The sequence below is a fragment of the Melanostigma gelatinosum genome (genome assembly GCF_949748355.1).
Source record: "Melanostigma gelatinosum genome assembly, chromosome: 5".
Classification (NCBI taxonomy): Eukaryota; Metazoa; Chordata; class Actinopteri; order Perciformes; family Zoarcidae; genus Melanostigma; species Melanostigma gelatinosum.
This window is the reverse complement of record NC_136638.1, coordinates 23,142,727-23,162,988: the sequence shown is the minus strand read 5'-3', so window position 1 is coordinate 23,162,988 and position 20,262 is coordinate 23,142,727. Positions and strand designations below refer to the sequence as shown.

Here is a 20,262-nt window from a genome sequence, read left to right as displayed (position 1 = left end):
TAAAGTGGTCCAGAACTCTTCATCCCAACTCCATGTTACTGGAGCTCTGACAGTGTGCAGAAATAAGCTCCTGCAATCTGTAACGCTGTCCTTCCAAGAAAAAGATTTCCGTTTGGTTTTTATCTCTCTGCTTATCTTGTATCTGTATCTGTGTCGGTGTGTTACTCATTGGCTTCATGTGTATTCAAATGTCGTACGGAACAAATTGTAATTTCAACACCTTGCCTTGAATCTAGCCAACCACACATCTTTTCTGCTGATGTCTGTTCTGGACCGTTCCTCTCCAGACACTGAAAGTCACAACTCGCCTAAATAAAATGAGAAGGATTTGTATTGGTGTATTGGTCGGAATCAATTTCCAATGTCCTCTTTTTATAAAAGTTCTTATACGTGAACACTGATGTTAGAAATCTGCTAGCCAAGACAACTTCAGTAATAATATACTAATAAATAAATAAATATTTATTATTATAGACATATTAACATGATCTTAGTCGCTTTAATTCATAGAAGTCCTGGAACTGATGCATTTTTGCTTCTTCACTGGTCTTCCTCATGAGGCCGTTAAAGTGTCAATGAAGGTGCAGACAATATTTGCTCCATTTTTATGAACCATTATTTCTTCATGTTTTACCCCGTAGGAAACCAAATCAACTCCCAAAAATAATAATTTCTGATTAGTACCTGTGGTAATCTCAGACCATAAACCTTTTTATTCTATAAATAGCAATGTCTTCACATGCTTTTTGTTTAAAAAATATATACGTATATATAAATATATTTATATTTTAGGTATAATGACCTTTCGCGTCCTCCGTATTTCAGATCACGGAGCTGCTGGACGATGAGAAGTGCGAGGCCGAATGTGAAGAGCTGCCCCAGGACGGCGAGGAGGGTCCCGTCTCCTCTGACTCACCACAACACACACACACTGACGACAGCCCCTCAGCCAGGTGAGGCATCACGACTTACCTTATATTATTAGATAAGATGGGTTATTCTCTTTTATTCTCACCTTGTATTGAGGATGACATATTGAGAGAGGGCATGACATGTGACCGAGGTCCCAAACTGGATTTTAAAAACCAGCACAATAAAGTTACAGAGTTAAATATCTGCTGCTTTTCTCTCTGATCGACACAGGCTTTGTTTGTTGTATCATCGATGAGTTATTAGAATACCTCATCATTGTCTCGAGGCATTCATATATTAGATATATTCATATATGGTCTGTGGTGCGGGGAAGTAGTCACTAGTCAACTAGCTACATGTTTATTAGTTGGTGTATGTTAAGAATGAATCTAAGTGTTCAAGTGAATGTAGTTTCTAAATTGCGTTCCAGATTCAAATTACGAACAATTGTTCCAAAAATTGCTCCAGAAAGGAGTCTCCCCCACACTTGATCATCTGCTCATTATTTAATGTCATAGTTGTTGGAACATTGTAATGAGTATACAAACATCCAACATGTGTGTTATTTCGTTTTCACAGTCAGTAGTTTCCATGTGGTCACACTTAAAGATGCAGCGCTTGAGTTCTGTAGTCGGTGACCAACCAGAAGACAAAGGGTCGGTCGCTCACAGACACAGAAGTTCAATCCTCCTGCAGGAACATGAGGATCTTCTCAGGTTCTTCTGATTTGTTGATCTCCTTTTAAGTTAATTACTGAACACTAAACCCACACTCCTGCGTATAGACACGTACACATTTCACCGGCTGTCTATCTAGAGAGGGCAGTGTATGGGCTATGTCAATTAAATATTCATTTTATTCTGAAAATAAATAATTTCAGTCGAAAATGTATGCAAGATGTTCCTTTTATTATTTAAGTGATCATGGATCTATGTGTCCAGATCCCATTACAACCATGCTGCTGTCCTAGTGACCTGCTATGCTTTCAATGCTTTTTTAAAGTGTTGTCACTGTCCTGATATGGAGACTTCGAATCATTTTGGATCCTGATTTATCGTTGTTCAAACCAGGAATTTTGTAGAAACCTGTGTTCGTTCAGCAGCGTGTGCACTGCAGTCACAGTGTCCTAGTTGCTCAGTGGCTGGCTACCAGTTAGATAAAGGCAACGTTGTAAAGCAATGTAGGGCAATAAATCAGTCCGCTGTGATGCTTTACAACACTCACTGGGCTCTCTCTGTGTGTGTGTGTGTGTGTGTGTGTGGGTGTGTGTGTGTGTGTGTGTGTTCGTGTCAGGGTCTTGCTGCTAGTCCCACTGGCCTTTAAGATGATTACCGGCAGTAATCCATAATCCACACTCACATGATTTAGACCATATAGCTCATGCAATATATATCTCTCACTGTAACTCTGAGACAAAAGCATAAACAAAAGTTGCATCAAGACAACATTTACATTTTAAACGTGTTGCCCATTGTGCCAGAGTTCAGCACTCTGTGTGATGATATATCAGGTCTCGGAGAACGAGAGAGCTCAGGCTGCTGCAGTATGTGTGTCATCTGTGTGTGGGTGTCTGCATTGTTTCACATCTAAGTGGTTGAGTAGTTAATACATTGTTTGTGGGGCAACACAAAAGGACCCCTGTGTGTGTGTGTGTGTGTGTGTGTGTGTGTGTGTGTGTGTGTGTGTGTGTGTGTGTGTGTGTGTGTGTGTGTGTGTGTGTGTGTGTGTGTGTGTGTGTGTGTGTGTGTGTGTGTGTGTGTGTGTGTGTGTGTGTGTGTGTGTGTTGTACTGGTGGACGGTTTTAGGAGGCAGCTGTTGTCCATTGGTACTCAAAGATTTAATGATGCTGATGAAGATGTAGGGGGGGAGGGGCGGGGTGTTACGTGCAGCAAATGACTCAAATTAAACGACGCTGGTCAAACCGTTTTTACCTTTAAGTCGCATGTTCTAGTTCGTGTTATCCCATATGGTGCATAGCTGTCACATATGGTGAATCATATACGTCTGCATGATTTGTACATAAACACAGTATGTAGGTCAGTGCAGTATCAGTGTTTTGACCTGGTTCATAGATCAACACACTTTTTGCTTTGTGAAATAAGACACAGAAACAAATCGAAAAATATAAATATAAAACAAAATATTGTGCAAAAATAATTGAAAGTAAAATAAAACCAGTTTTATAGCCCGTACATTCATTTGATTTGCCTAATTTGAAGTATACTCTAGTGTAGGTAGGTAGTCCGATGTGATCAGGATGTGATTATTCAAAATGTAGGTTTCAAATTTGAACCATTTTTTCAACTCAAAACATGTCAGTGGGTGAGAGTATGATGGGATTTTTGTTGCTTCTTGAATGATGACCTTTTGACAGCTGATCTCATTTTGCAGTTTTCCTGCTCACAGGGAAAATGTTTAAAACAGTCCATATGCATATTTACATACCGTAGTACACACTGCATGATAACGTTGCATAGTAATGTATATAGAAAACATAACTATTCAATAGTTGACCGTCCTCAAGAGACGCCTCTGTCATCGTGTGGTACATTTAAAACTCAAAGCATCCACTCGTATTTCTTACGACTACATGTATAAAGAAGTCCTCTCTCTCGCTCTCTCTCTCTCTCTCTCTCCTGCCGGTCATCACGCTACGCCCTCCTTTTGCTGCCTCTCTCGCCCTTCACTTCCCGATTGTGTCGAGGCCTGGGCCCCTGCACCGGGCACAATGTGTAATACGATATCCTAACTGACCTAGATAGCACCACTCACCACGTGTGCTATCGGTTCTCACCCACAGTCCCGGTACAGACGGTACGGGGGGGGGGGGAGTAATCATTTTGATTGTCAGCCCACACGCTGCTGCTACTGAAGCCGCTTTGTGTCAACACCGTGCCACTGTAGCTTCTTTGTGTTAGTCACAGATGATAACGTTACATGTTGAGATTACAGTTTGGCTTTAAAAAAAAATCTTCTCAAAACGAGTTGATGATTAAGGACCGAATTTGAATAACAGTTGTTCTTTATTTCCTTGAGGAGTTTGTGGAATGTTGTAGGTTTAGAAAGGATGGCGCAACAGGATCCTCGTATATTCATTCAGAGGTTGAAACACTTATAAATCAGTGTACATGGTACATTAAATAGCAGCCAGCAACTAATGCTGCAACTAACCATTACTTTCTTTTAAATAAAAATTTGTATCTGGCTCCTACTTATATTGAAGTATAACTAAATCTATTTCTATTTCTAATGTGCGTTCACCATGTAAATATTCTTTGAACATGATGTAGGATCCCAGGCTTCAGGTTTAGACATTTGGACTGGTTGTTTCGTGGGCACTATTCCACTAAGGCTCGCAGGCAAAGACGCTGAAACTGCACGAAACAAATCCCGTCCGGTCTCCTACAGTGAGGTGCCAGACATATCTGAAAGCCATGCATTGCATCTTAGAATGATAGTCTGCTTTTCTTTCTGGTAAAACAGACCTGACTTGTTCTGGTCCGAGCAAATTGCTCTTAATTTATCAAGGTTTTTCTGTTCATACTCTTTGTCTTTATCGCCTCTTTTTGCGATATCTTTGTTGAAGTATTTTATCCCGTATTGTTAGAACTCCCTTTTTAGTGCGTGGTAACACCTGGATAATCTCAAGCATGATTTGATTTGGAAGAAAGTTAATCTGAAGTCTTATCCTGTTGGAGACACACTGGCTGACACAGAAACATTATGAGGGCAAAAAGAACGTAACCTAGTTTCCTTGTGGGTGACGTGTGACTGCTTTGGTTGGAGTTCTTCATACGCTCCACAGTATCACACATACAGTGTAGTTACAGATATACGGGGCCATGTACACCAAAGCGTTATACCCGGTTGTTTTTACTGTGGACGTCATGGTGTCCTCATGTCTGGAGCACTGGACGAAACAAATGTCCCCGTGTGGGATAATAACGTTGATTTGAATTTGAACAAAACAATGGTACTCGCCGAGATGTTTCCTCGCCCACAAAATCTTATTCGCCACACGGACCTTGAGGGCCGTCTTCCTTCCCTACGTTGCTCATCCAGAGCGAGGGCCGGAGCGAAGTCCTCTACCTTCTGCTGACATTCATACTTCCGCTGATATTCCGTATCAAAGCAACCAGACGCTGCCAAAGCGTCTCGGCTGACAAATTGCTTTTAGAAGAGAACCTGCTGTTTTCAGCTGGGGAAAAAACACTTTAGTGGACACGGCCCCTAACTGTGAAATGCACTTTTGAAACACGTTAATTACACTTGATTACCCCTCTCCCTCCTTTCTCAGTGCCCTTTTCCTCCCCACTTTTGTTTGCATTCATATGTGTATCCTCTGTGTTGCTTCATTCTCAGGTCAGCTCTTTAGGTATCATTGACACTCCTCTTCGTCACTCTTTGTAATCAATAGTTTGTCAAATGTATTGATGCCATTCGAAAAGGCTCTCAGAGGGTGATATACAAGACACAGGTGTGTGTGTGTGTGTGTGTGTGTGTGTGTGTGTGTACCATTACATAGCCCACTGTTATGAACAAAATCAAACCTCCTCCCCTTTCTGACTCTTGATTGGCTCGCAGAGGTCTTTCCTGCTTTACGATTGGCTCCCAACTTCAGCCCGTCCCATCTCATTGGTCCTCCTGGGTATTGTTGCCTGGTTACATCAGAAGCTCATATATTTGAGCAGAGCTCTGGATGTTTACTGCAGCACTTCTACAGGCAGTGCAGGCTGAGACAACCTCACACACACACACACACACACACTGGTTCAGAGGACAGAATGCACCCAGGCGATAGCCAGACTCTGCTGATAACCGACCCACTGGATGCAAGGCCGAGCTGTAGACCGACCCGATACTGACAGAGGAGAAATCTGCAGGAGAGGCTGAGAGTTCAGAGACAGAACAAGCTGAACAGCTGGATACTGAGATGTGTCAAGTGGTTAACAGGCAAAAAGACCAAAGCGACAGAAATCGTGCTGAGTTTGGTTAAAAGTCAAGCCGACTTCTCTGCGGGTGTTGGACAATTAAAAAAACACACTGGACTTTCAATCACCTGCAGTATACGTGTTAGCGTGAAGAAGAAGAAGAAGAAGAAGAGAAACTGACAAACAGCCTGCCAGACAAACGAGACAACCGTCACCCTGAAAAACCTTCGGGCTGAAACAAAACAAAAAGGACAGAAACACAGCTGGGAAGATAAGGATGGCCTGTGACATTCTGCTGCAGAGGTAAACACCAGGGTTATGTAACTTCTCCAGTCTGACTGGAATAAATGATTCTAACTAATGGATGGATGAATGAATGAATGGATCGATGGATGAATGGATGGATGGAGGTGAAGGCAAATGTGTTTGGATGATAGATAAATGAATGAATGAGCATTGATGGGCTTAAGAGAGGAGATGAGATTGAATAAATGAAGTCGAATAATTATCAAAGAGATTAAAGGTGAAAGCTACATTAATGGATCAACTTGTGAGTGGAATGTTTTAAGTGATGAAATATCTTTTCATAACGAATGGAAGAATGGAGGGAAATGAGATTGTATCGTGCCTTCTTGCTCATTGTTTGGTTACCAGGCGGAGCTGAAAACGAATCCAGAGACAGGAAGACGTCTGTGTCTTTTCTTGTACAGGAATAGAAAGAGGGCAAGGCGTTACTTAACAGCTGATATTGTATGACGCAATTCAAGTATAAAGAAGGCAGAGGGATCTGGCTCAGAATGTGTACACATTGAAAAATATTCAGACTAAGTATTTGCTCAATATGTGTAAACTAGAGAAGTGGACGATCTCGATTCTGGTTGAAACGATTGGTCAATTGATTGATTCGTGTTTTGCCAAAAAATTAAAAAAAACAATTACTCCTTAAAAGTCAGTTATCAAGAAGAAATGTCAATTCTCTCAAGTGTAAGGATTTATTGAGGGCTGCAACTCATGATATTTATCATTCATATTTCTCAGAGTCCACGGCAATGTTTGTATGTTTTGGAAATTGTGAGATTTTTCACAATTCTTACATTTCACCTACCAAATAATAAAAAAATGACCCACAAATTAAATTGACAATGAAAATAATTGTTGGTTCTTATCTGGAGAACATTTGTACAATTTTCCAAAAGACAGGAAATGTATGTGGCGCCAGAAACGGTAATAACCGCCGACACAAACGTGGACATGCACACATCATATAAAGTTATATTCACCTTGCATGGTAGCCCCTCTCATTAGCGTATGAATGGGTGACATTTAGTGTTAAAGTGCTTGTGAGTGGTCAGAAGACTCGAAAAAACGCTACACAAGTACAAATCCAATTAGCATTGAGGAGGAAGAGTGAGGGGCTGTTCAAGAATTTGTTGAGTCAGCTAAACAAAATAGGTCGTTCTTCTCGGATGGCCTTACATCTGTGATGTGGTCAACGTTTGAGTTGTTGAAGGCACACATCAGTAGCAAAGCTCTGTGAGAGTTTCTTGGCCCCGACAAGAAGATCTTTAAATGTTTACTTCAGAAGCAGCGAGACGAGCTGTTAATGAGATGCAAGATGATGCTTAGGATTCTGTGTGTGAAGCCATAGCTTTAAGAGACATCGTGAAATATGTTGTCTTCTGCACGCTGGAATATTGTGTGTGTGTGTGTGTGTGTGTGTGTGTGTGTGTGTGTGTGTGTGTGTGTGTGTGTGTGTGTGTGTGTGTGTGTGTGTGTGTGTGTGTGTGTGTGTGTGTGTGTGTGTGTATGTGTTGGGTGGACTGCAGCACTCTGTAAGACCTCCCAGACAGGTGCTGACAACAGCACCTCTGCGGAATCACCTCAAACTCACCTTACACACACTCTCTCTCACACACACACCTCACACACACACTCTTTGTTTCCTTTATATCGAGCCAACAGAGTAATGCTGTGAATAATCCAAGACGCCCTTTATCAGCCCTTTTCCTCGCTGCCATTTGCACTGACGTCACAAAGTTACTCTGTTTTATTCATTTAACACAGCAGGAAAAACCACAGTCATGCTGAGATGTTTTTGTTGTTGAGTCACTCAGTCAGCTGAGGTGAGGCCACCGATAGCACAGCACAGCATGTAAGCTCTGCAGTAAATTCTGGAACGGATCCTCCTGGCTCATGCATGTGATAGGTAGCGTACAGTACGTACAGTACATTTAGGCCAGTTGTTTATACAAACAACAACAAGTAACTGAAAGGCAGCAGAGACTGTGAAAGCTGGATTGAACCCAGCATTGTTAAAATACTGAGTCATGAGAACCTCACCTACAAGCAGGAAATAATTATCAGCAGGGCAAGGCCTAACCACGATGTTATCTGCACATATATGAAGGTCTCAAACCCTCTGGATCATATGCAGTCTAATATTATGTGCAGTACAATTAAAGTTCCATTTAGTTTAGTGCACAAATCTCATGGTTTCATTCCCAGTAAAACATGCGGGGGCAGTAATGTGTTGAATTGGCAGTAAATGTGTAGATGATGGAGTTCACGTCGAACTATTCTCCCGCGTTAAAGTAAAGTGTGATTCAGTTACTGCAACCCTTCAAGAACACGTTCATGTCCACCTTTTATAAGCATGTTATGACGCTCGTGTATAAAATCATTGTGGTTTAAATGATTGTAGTTATCAAGTGTCAACAGTGTCATAGAAATTAAAGAAGACCATAACTATTGAAACCATAATGTGAAATAACACCGGTTAGGTGAATCGATAGATGCTGCTTTGTAATAGTATGTTAACATTTACTTCAAATCACAGGTGCATTGCTCAGCCCTCAGCTGCCTACTGAAGCAGTAACCTGACACCAGGGATCATGCTGAGGATCAGGTTAGCAGACTGCAGATTAACCTGATGGGATCTAAGGGAATCTGTCATGTTACTCCACCATTAACCGAACCACCAATAGACGTTATCAAAGACAAAGTGTTTGTCTTGTCTACTTTGATCACTTTAAAAGGTTTCACAGTATCACTGCCAACAAACAGCGAGCTGAAGGTGTGACTCCTTAAGACCGTATCAAGCTCTTTTTGCTGTCTCTGGCTACCGCTCCAGTCGTCTGTAGGGCAGCAACTGATCTAATCCCACCTGGTATTCGCCAACTCGTGCTTTATTGTTGCACTCTTGCAACAATATATATATATATATGTATGACAGCTAGTGAAGGAAACGTTCCACCTTGAGACATAATCAAAACCACTTTCAACATCATCAGGGACCTAGAAAACTCAGTCCTATCTGCCCTTCATGGTGTTCACTGAAGAAAAGCCCAAAAGGGCTATAAAGATGCCACGTAAGGTCCTTTAGAGCTCAACTAACGCTGGTAGAAATGTTATCTCTGCTGCTGCTTCAGGATCTCCAGGAGGAGGGCAGGAACACCCCAAAGGCCGCAATAACGCATTTAGTTCAAGCCTTCAGGGGCTGAAATGGTGCAAGATCAGATATTATCTTTGCTTCTTAATTCATGTAGATTATGTAACGTACTTGAGGAGTCTATCAAGGATCTATTGTTAGTGATGCAGCCACCCGACTCGCTCCCTTAGGGTACAACTCAGCAGGAGAGCCTGATCTGTCAGATGTTATCAGCGCTTCGAAGCAACAGTCGCTGCTGTAGAGAGCCTTCCTGTTTCGGGCAGTTCTCTATGCTGACTAACAGGAGGAGAAAATGACAAAGGATCTGAGTCCAGATCATTCTGGACTCAAAAATAATACGAAATCATAAGCTAGTTTATCCAAGTATTTATTAAGTTGACTTGAGAGGGCAAGAAAAAACATAATAATGTCTGTTTTCCGCTTTCATTACTTCCTAACCTACATTCTTTGGGCTGTTTTGGCAAGCTTACTGTCTCTGTATCTCACACACATATTCACGACCAAGGTTACAGTGTCAGAAAGGGGAACGTGAGGCGCTCGTTACATTCAAAGCCAGCAACAAGGACGGGAGGAGATTAGAGAGGAAACAAACACTGGGGAGAGAGACAGAGAAAGACCTTGAGAGAAAGATGAGCAAAGGATAGAGAAGACGTGATGTTTCTGTATGAAGCACGATGGGGTGGAATGAGAGAAAGTGAGGAATAATAATAGTGGTATGGAAAGAGAAAGACAAATTAAGGTCAAGAGGGAAAGCGAGTCGGGTGGCAATGATAGAAAACAAGAAACAAGTGAAGAATAAGAAGAAAGTATGGAGTAAGAAATAAAGATGGAGGTATTATTGTTTCCTATCTTCCATTAATAATTCAGTCTATCGATCTACATCAGGACTTCTTTCTGCATTAAGTGTGTGTGTGTGCGTGTGTGTGTGTGTGTGTGTGTGTGTGTGTGTTAAAGAGCCAACATACATCCACACAAAAAGGTTGCGTAACGTCAGCTGCTGTTTTTCCAATGAGTTGAGTTTGACCGTCTGAGTCTCTCACACACACACACACACACACACACACACACACACACACACACACACACACACACACACACACACACACAGTATATATGAGCTATACCCGTACACTTGGGCATAATGTGAACGACCTTGTGTGTGCGTGTAGAAGTGTAATATAAATCTGGAGTCCTGGCGTGTGTGTGTGTGTGCGTGTGCGTGTGTGTGTGTAGGTGTGTGTGTGTGTGTGTGTTATATAAATCTGGAGTCCCGGTGTGCCTGTCAGTATGTGTGTGTGTTTGTGAGGCCAGCGGCAGGCTGCTGAATCAACACACACATCTGATCCCTGTTTCATGACACACACACGCACACACACTTCCTTTTTTATGGAGGAACATCGAAGAACAAATATGATTTGACACATACACACACCCTTTTATCTGATCAGCAGGGTTTAGCAGAGCTCTGTAGCCTAAATAACAATCTGCCCACCCAGAGTGGCGCCAGTGACCGAAACTTTGTCTATTTGTGTGTGTGTGTGTGTCTGTGTCTGTCTGTCTGTGTCTGTGAGGGTGTGTGCATTTCTTGAGATTGTCATTTGGCACAGGGGATTTTAGATTAGGACACATCTGCAGTGAGAACATAACCTCATTATGCTGATTTCCGTTCCCCAGCGCTTGATCTCCTGACACCTCTGAGGTCATTTCATGTCCGTAAGGGAAGGGAGCCGAGGAGTAAGTGATGTTCTAACCATGTTGTCCTTTTCTCCTCTCTCTCTCTCTCTCTCTCTCTCTCTCTCTCTCTCTCTCTCTCTCTCTCTCTCTCTCTCTCTCTCTCTCTCTCTCTCCGTACAGCTCCCACCTCTCCCCTATAACCATCCTGCCTGCTGACTCTGCTGAGTAAGTACACACACACACACACACGCACACACACACACTCACCAGCAATTTATCCACTCCCGACACCATAAATAGGCACTTCTTTATGTACACACCCTGTAGTAACCTACAGACATACTCTGAACAAAATTCCAGCGACACTAAGAAACTTTTATGTGCACCTGCTTGTAAAAACAAATAAATCTTTAAACAAGTCAGCTGTCCTGCAAAGGTAATGAAGAGGATGATGGAAAAGTGTAAACAGGGGGTAAGAGAGCCGGGTTGGTTGAAGTGTTTAGAGGAAGTAAAGGGCCATCTGCTCAAGAGGCAGATGAAATAACAAGAATCAACAGAAGAAGAAGTGCAAGCAGCTCTGAGGAGAGGAAGTGGCTCGGAGGAAGTGATAGGGGGGAAAGAGGAAAGCCTTGTGTTGTGATTATGGAGCTAAACTAAAGCGTTTTGTGTGACTCTGTGCTTTTAGAGCCGCAAGGACATGAACGCAGCAATCACATGACCTTCAGGCCTCCGCCTCTTCACTGCACGACATGGGCTCAGAGTAAAACCATTCACTGTGCTGCTGTACATTCATGTGAGAACCTGGAAGCACAAAGGTGTCTCAGGAATAACACGTGAACACTGACAGTGTGTGTGTGTGTCGATGACAAAAGAGGACAAAATAGCAGCAAATTAATTCTGCAATAATCATATTCAGTGTAACCTTTTGCATTTGTTGACATCAACATGCTATCAATTCATCTGCTGATTTCTTTCGCCAAAAAAGTATTTGCTAAATCGTCATTTCTACAGAATGCCAAAAAAAATAGCTGATAGTTGCTTCACTATTTCCTAAATACCGATGTGCCAAAGAAAAGAGACTCAGCTGGAACTGGTGTTTGGCTTTGTTGTTTTAAATAATTACTTAAATAATGAATCAGTCAAACTTCATCTGGATAAACACAAACCTGTACAAGATTAGATGTCAAGAAAGCGAGCAAACAATGAGATAAATAATCATGCATGAAAGGATTTAGACAAAATTTAGTCGACAGCAAAAACACACAGTGCTACTCTTGACCGTGTGTGTGTGCGTGTGCGTGTGTGTGTGTGCGTGTGCGTGCGTGTGTGCGTGTGTGTGTGTGTGAGAGAAAGGGAAAAACTGCAAGCACATCATCTTTTACCGTTCATATGTGGAAGTAGCTGTTTTGTGTGTGTTGGTTAATAATTAGAGTTTGAGTTGCTGCTGAAGGCGAAAGTGGGCTTGTAGTCCAGAGAAACGAGTGCACAGTTTGTGAGCAGTTTCTGGCTGATATATCCTCAACTCGCACACACACACACACACACACACACACACACACACACACACACACACACACACACACACACACACACACACACACACACACATTTATCTGACCTCAGCTCAACACCTTTTATGAGTTTTACCATAAATGGACATGGACTTAGAGCCCAAACACAGTTATGTTCCACCTCCAAGTCTTCCATTTAATGCTGTGTAACTTTGTTGGTATGAATATGTTGAATACACCACACACACACAGTATGATATTACCTTGATTTGAACAAAGAGTTAAATAGAATCTCAGTCGAGCCTGTGGATCATCTGTCACATGTCAGTGTGGTGGAGGTCAGAGCGTGACTGCTGTTGTTACCTTTTATAGGCCGTAATGTCTTCTCGCCTCTCTGGTTTATAGTTTAAGCATTATTAATCCTTTCATAACTGCACCAGGGTTTTTTACTTAATAAGGACATGTTAAATAGCCCAGAATGGAAAAGAAACAATCTCAGGGATTACTAGGCTCTCACAAAGTTAGATTCATTATTCACCTTTAGAATGTGTAACAAACACTCCTGTTATTTTTGCATGGAGATCAACACATCAGTCAGTCGTTTAAAGTCCCCGTCGTCAACTGATCAGCAGAGGTCTTTCGTTAAAAGAGGCTGATGATGACGACTGATGAAGATTTGAACTGTGCATCATTCCTGGTTACTGGTAAACCTTAATCTGAAGATATAGGCCTTAATTAAATGAGTAAACAATGCACCGACTCACTGGATGCACTATAACTGAAGAAAACAGCTCACAAATGAATCTCATTTTCGACAAATTATTACAGAAGGTCTCATTTATTTATGGTAGGTATTTTATCATTTTCTTTATCTGAATTCTCTATTAAGAACTGAATTATATAAAAAAAAATTTTGTATGTCAGATCCACCACAGCTTGAAGACAACATGCAGCATTAGTGCTCTCCTTGTGGTCATAGCAGTTAGTAAATACATACTAAGCTGATACAAGCAGGGAGACGTTGGAGACTTAATGTATGTGTATTTAAGAGGACATCTTTATTGGCTGCCACTGCTGAATAAACAGAGAAAACGTGGTCACAGGATCTTATCCAAAGCAGTTGTGTAAACCCATGTAAACCTTTGGCTAGACATTATCACTGTTACAGTTTACACTCATTACAGCTGAGCTAAACTCACTCCAGTGGAGAGAACACGGGCTGCATTGTTACTCAATATTTAACACGGTTTTAAACTCTGACTGCACTTAATTAGTCACTAACTACTAACCTGACAGCCTGCCTTGTTTGTTTGAACAGAGGCTACGATGCAGCACATGGGAGGGAAATGTCATTTCTAAGTGAAACTCAATGCATCATCACGCACGGTAATAACGTGTGAATATAAATCCTGATGAATGACGTCCATGTGTTTTTTTTTTTTGTGTTTTCCAGGATAATCCAGCGAACCATCAGGGCCGCAGTGGAGCAGCACTTCTTTGAGCTGAAAACCTCCATCGACACCAACTACGACAGCCAAGGGTGAGAGTCCAGACACCCGCATTCACATTCACACCTATACAGCACACGCATAAATACACATGCTTCATGTTTCAGAACATTTTGACTCTGAAGCTCTGTGCAGCAAAACATGTGCTCTCCTTTTTGCCCTCCGAGCACCTGCTGGCAGGAACATGCGTTACACCGCTTCCTCGGTGGTCCTGAGCGCATCGGATGACTTTAAAGAACCATATTTAACATCATGTACGAAGGCACGGAGCCAGATAGATGGCTCAGGTTACCGGTAAACATGTTGACAGCTGTTATGTCAATGAGGAGCAAACTCTACATGTTTAGGGGGAGCAGCTGTTCAGTGGTCAGTCACCTCCAAGACAAAACAACATGTCGCAGCATTTCACACTGCATGCCGAAATAGGTTAGCACGCAGCACCACCACAAAGGCACAGCGGCAGTGTTCTCAGTTCATCTTATTTATGACCTTTTTGATTTTGTTTTCTTCTCCAGAGTGAGTCCCAGTGAGCCTGAAGACCAGGGTCGTGATGGAGACGAGACGCAACAAACTGACCCAGAGGACAGCCCCTGCGACACAGAAGGGGAGACCCCGCTCACACAGACCGAGCAGCGCATACAACAAAGCCAGAAAGACACACAGGTTTGTCGGAGACACAGAAACACACACACGAACCGTCAAATTCATACTGCACATAAACACCTGCACATGATCAAACGCACACTGTGTGTTAGAGCCGAATAGACATAAATAACACACACACATTCGAGAAAGAGCAGAGAATCATCACACACAGTGGAAATTTCCCTCAATAAACGTTCACAGACAACACACACAGAGCCCAACCAGTTGCTGTGGGCTGGCAGCATATTTCCCATAGCTAACCTCCTTCCTGTCTCCCCTCTGTCGGTCGTTCCCAAGCCTGAATGTTTGATTTTATCAGCACAGTCCATCTTTGTTCTGTCCTGATGGTTACAATAGCTGGAACAGACCTGTTTGTCAAATGCACGCACAGATTAATGAACACGCTGAGTCACGGAGGCAGTGTTTTGTTAAAACTTACAGTCGCAGGGGGAACATCACGAAGCAGAATCATACTTTACAGGGAGTCATAGTAGGTCGGCATAGTATCTTTCACTTTTTGATGAAACAAGTATGAACAAAATTAGGATCACGTTTTCAAATCCCAGTGGCACAACTTGTCTTGAACACAAACAGGGAAACGTGTCTCAATTGTGCCACCTTACCTCCGTAATCCATCCAAGTGTTTCTAATATTTGCCACGAGGAAGAAGTGTTTGTTGCTTCCTTAAGGTGTAGTCATATTTATTTTTCCGTGAGAGTCACATACATTTTTAGTCAGCCTGGTCACAGCTGAAATCCCCTCAATGCTACTATCCCCACCCCTCCTTGAAACCCCCCTTTAAAGCCTCAGTGGCCCAAGAACCATTTTAGCGTCCAGACGGCAGGAGGGAGATGAGGAGCGGAGAACATGGCCGACAGAGTGAGAAACCTGTCACCTCTTTGAACAATAATCTACGTCTTTAAATAGAAGAAGCAAAGAATGACAGCAACACCTGTGGGCCAAACTACAAAGAAACACACCCAGCATTTACTCTCTTTACATGACAGTTGTAATACTAATGTAACATGTGTGTTCTGTGCAGCAGCTCACATTTACTCATTGTGTCATCGTCCTGCTCTTCACTACAACTCATTTACGAGTCATGTGATAGCCACCGCAGCTTTGATTTTCTGACAGACTCAACACAAACGCTTTGATGTGCGTGTTTCGAGCCCTAAATCAAGCTGTTGCATTCGTTGTGATGACCACAATGAAAGTTTCGCTTTGACTTTATCAAAGGGTTAGAGAGATAAGTCGGATAATCATTAACTCTTGTAAATGTATATAAAGAATGACCTCATTGTTTCCTTGTTCATTGCGGTGTAAACTTTATGAGTGGTAATGTGCAGAGGGGCTCACTTCAATATTTAATTGTGCTGGAATTCTACCATTTAAGTGAAAGTATAAAAGCTCTGTCTCCTAACAGTCACAAGAAAGTGAAACATGATGATGTGCGTCGTAAGAAGGCACTTGTTTGTGTCCGATTCCTATTCTTGCCTTTTCATGTCTCTTGCTCTGCTCTTAAGTTTCTAACGTCTAACATTCATTAAAAACTGTCACATTAATGGTGAATTCTTGCTGCTGCTTTCCTCCAGGATTCATTTGACTCTGGCGCCGCCCTGCAGGAGAGCTTGGGGATGGACCTGGATGCAGAGGCCGTCGGAGACGCTGAGAACAACATCAGCACTGCCAGGTGAGCTGGGTTTGCTTTCAAAACGTTGAGTTAAGTTTCACCTTATGTCAAGAATATACGACCGAAGTTATCAGAGTGAGATCGTAGCATCATGGCCAGTATTTCAGGAGATCGAGGAACATGTGAGGCTTCATCTGGACAGGATGGATGTGTGAGTCACTGCACAGGTAGCTTGGTGCGTCGTGAGGAGAGGACTTCCTTCTCTCCCAGAGAGGAATGCAATTCTTTAACATGTGCAGTGATGTGGCATTGCTCTGATCACTTGAAACCTCACATTTACAAATCACCTGGACTCAGCTGAAGCTCGTTTTTACACTGAAACAGACCTTTACTATCTCGTACAACACGTCACACTGCATCACGCCTCCAGCTTCTGATTGTTAACAAGCACACTTAATGTACGGTGGTTGGTGTGTCACGCGGCGTCAAATTGTAAAAAATAGTCGATGATTAAATGCTGTTTCACATCTCTTCAGAGGGAAAAGGGTAAAAGTTACTCGGCAGGATAAAACAATCGATCGACACAGTATTGATTTTAGCTGTAACGAATCTGAGATTCTCCAACAGTTGAAGCTTTGACTCCAAATAGGGTTGAAAGATTATGACTAAAGTACTTTGGGATCTCCAAATTCATCATCATTAAATTGTTCTGCCCAAAAATGGTTTTGATTTTGCTCAAAGCCAAAGATTCCCAGGTCTATGAGGTGACTTGGCTCAGTGTTTGCACTTGGAGACTGCTCAGGCACTGGATTTATTTACATAGCAATAAACAACAAATCAGATATCTGAACATATTGTTTTAGATATTTTCTAAAATGACAATTTGGGAAAATATCACTTTTATTTAGTCATAGTTATTTTTTAAAGTTGATGTCATGTTTCCTGTCTCTGATTATTGCAGGCAGGACAATCAACCCTGTGACAACATGGAGCAGACTCAGACTGACACCATAAGCTGTGTAAGTAGCAATACGTGGGGATGTGTGTGTGTGCTGGCACTAAAATGATTTCTGTGTTGATTTTATGATGATGTCACTTCAAGTCTATGTGACAGTATCTGTCCTTCCTTTTGTTCACTTTTAATTCATTTCTCTCTACTTTTGTACCTTCATCTTGAATATTTTTCTTTTTTCCTTCGTTCCCTAATTAGTTTCTTTGTTCCCTCTCTCTTTCTCCACCTCCAGGATTCGGACTCCTGCCGCTGTGATCAGAACGCCAACACCAGCAAGACCAACAGGAACCGCCCGCCGCCAAGCCAAGCCAAGTCTGGCCACAACCCCCACCTCCAACTCTTCCCCGACAGCCAATGGGAAGGTAGGAGATACAGCGTCCAGTCAGTGGATGACAGAAGTACAAGTTGCACAGTAAAGCAGACCCTTCTCATGGTTCTCTGCTTTAATGTGATTTATTTATTTATGGATCAACAAACACCGAATCCAAAGAAAAACCTGTTAAAAGTGAGAAGTCCCAATATGGTTAAAAAAAAATGATTTGTCCAAGTGGGCAAAATGCAGTTATCCTGCCACATTGAGTCATTATTTAAGATTAAAAGTCAGTAATATACATTAATGTTATTCTCTTTACGATTTCACCTAAATTCGCTCAATTTGTTAAAAGAATACTTTGTGAATTGTCATCTACAATTCTGTTAACTACGGAGTATTACTAAAGTAAAACTTCATTGACTGAATGAAAGTTGGAGAGTGAAGTTGTTATGAATGACTGACCTCACTGCTCCTCGTCTCTGCTGTCTCTCTGTCCCGTCTTCTTCTTCTTCTTCTTCTTCTTCTTCTTCTCTCCTTCCTCCCTCTTGTCCTCCTTCCATCCAAACAGCGTCACCCCCCTCCCATCTCCACCTCCCTCCCATAGACTTCTCATGTATGCATCTGCAAAAAGAAGGTCCCGGTGAGTAGTTTAATGTCCACCCATCCACCAGCCCACCTGCTTTCCTTTCATCCGCTCGCATTGATTGTTTTTACATGGATGCTCCGATCAGGATTTTTTGGGGCCGATCACCGGGTCTATTTGAAGCCTTCTTTTGATCGTTTAACATTATTTATTTATTTAACTACTCACACTGTAGTATTAACATTCAGATCGGACAAAGTATCAGAACTATGTGCAACATATTCCTCTCTCATTAGCCCCTTTCATACAAAGATCCTGCAATGCTGCTGTCGAGAAGACCCCTCATTACGCCGGCTTTCCTTTTTTTACACTGAACCAAACAAAGCCGTGGCGTCTGGTGTGTGTGTGTGTGTGTGTGTGTGTGTGTGTGTGTGTGTGTGTGTGTGTGTGTGTGTGTGTGTGTGTGTGTGTGTGTGTGGTTCCACCATTCTGGCACTTCCTTTTTACACAGACGTCGATTCGGCTCTTTGCCACCTCCGCTGCTGGTTTAGCGGCACAGATGCTCCCCCCCCCCCCCCCCCCCCCCCATTCTGTGTTCGCACCTTTTATGAAGAAGCGAGGCGGAATAACGGCGTAACAGTCTGAGTACAGACTGTAAAATGGGCTTTAGAGACACAACTCACAACTCAGGGGAAGCCATTTTAGCGGGTAGTCATCCGACGGGCTCCTCTGATCGGCCTTTATAAAGACCAATCAAACTACTTGGAACCAATATTGTCCGATAACGATCGGTGGGCAGATGGATCAGAGCGCCCTTCATTTTTTATGGTGGTTGCTCGCTGGTTTGGATTGGAAACTTTATCAATATATGATCACTATAAATAATATATTTACATTTGCTTGTGTGATACTGATCGTAAGTTGATCCTCGCATGTGAAACACTCTTCTAGCAAAGCTGCTGGGCTCCTTTTCTTCCTCTCCTCTTTGCTCTTACCTCTTTGCGACAGGGTCACTTGGCGGATTGATCCGGACACCTTTCCTCTCTGAAACACACTTCTTCCCCTGGCTGACTTTCTCACCTCTGTCTTGTTATCGCCTTGACTCCTCCTTCCCCTCTTTTTTCCCTCGGACTCAGCTCATTAGCATAGCGCTGACAGTCAAGTCACCGTTAAACAGAGAGTGAGTGACTCAGCAGGGCGTCGAAGGAGAAAATGAATGTGTTGTTTCATTCTCCCGTGCTTTTGTGTGTTGTTAATATTACATTAATCGCCCCTATTCACCCGCCCGCACTCTCAGGTCAAACGCTCTAGGTCTTCTGTCCCACGCACACGATTTAAGAGCCGTGGTGACCGAGCCTTTGAGGCCGTGGCCCCGAGGCTCTGGAAGGCTCTGCCTGCAACTCTGCGCCTCGCAGATACTGTGGATACTTTTAAAAGCCTGCTCAAAACCCACCTGTTTAGGCTGGCGTTTGTGTAAAAGTAAACCCATGTCCTAGACCTGCTCTTAAAATATGTTTTACATTTTTATTTTATTTTATTTTTTAATTTTTTAATTTTTTAATTTTCTCTGTGTAGATAATTTATTGACCCTAGGGTCACATTGTGTTTTTTATGCTTTTAAATGTCTGCTCTGTTAAGCACTTTGTGATACTACTGTCTGTGAAAAGCGCTATTAATCCCTCCTTTTCCGACAGCTGCTCACGTGCTCTGACTCTTCGTTTCTGTCCTCCTCTCTCCAGACCCCATCCCCGCTTTCAAATCCTGGCAGGACGACAGCGAGAGCGGCGAGGCTCAGCTCTCCCCGCTGGCCGGCCGCATGGTTACTCTCCCTCCTCTGCTGCTGGAGGAGGATGGCGAGGAGGACGTGGGGGAGGGAGGGCAGGAAGACTCCCCCTCCTCCTCCCGCTCCCACCCTCACCTCCTGGCGCGACGCTTTCTCGACTTCGGAGCGCACGGCGCACAGCGATTCCTGCAGCAAGACCCGGACGCCACCTCACCCACCAAAGCACAGAGGTACGATGAGGCGCGGACATCCAGTTGCAGCTTACTCACGACGAACTAGTTTCTGTTTGAAACCCAGGATTGTATTCAT

General features: G+C 42.8%; 1 protein-coding gene across 2 annotated transcripts in view; it reads left to right on the top strand.

Annotated features, from left to right (window-relative positions):
• fam13b (family with sequence similarity 13 member B) overlaps nt 1–20,262 on the top strand; it is a 57,525-nt gene that overhangs the window by 28,048 nt on the left and 9,215 nt on the right. For both annotated transcript variants that reach the window (XM_079269133.1, XM_079269132.1), the window contains exons 7-14: nt 826–953; nt 11,146–11,190; nt 13,930–14,016; nt 14,500–14,647; nt 16,225–16,322; nt 17,224–17,281; nt 17,507–17,636; nt 19,910–20,183. In XM_079269133.1, the coding sequence (XP_079125259.1) occupies nt 826–953; nt 11,146–11,190; nt 13,930–14,016; nt 14,500–14,647; nt 16,225–16,322; nt 17,224–17,281; nt 17,507–17,636; nt 19,910–20,183 (968 nt within the window). The remainder of the gene's footprint in view (nt 1–825; nt 954–11,145; nt 11,191–13,929; nt 14,017–14,499; nt 14,648–16,224; nt 16,323–17,223; nt 17,282–17,506; nt 17,637–19,909; nt 20,184–20,262) is intronic.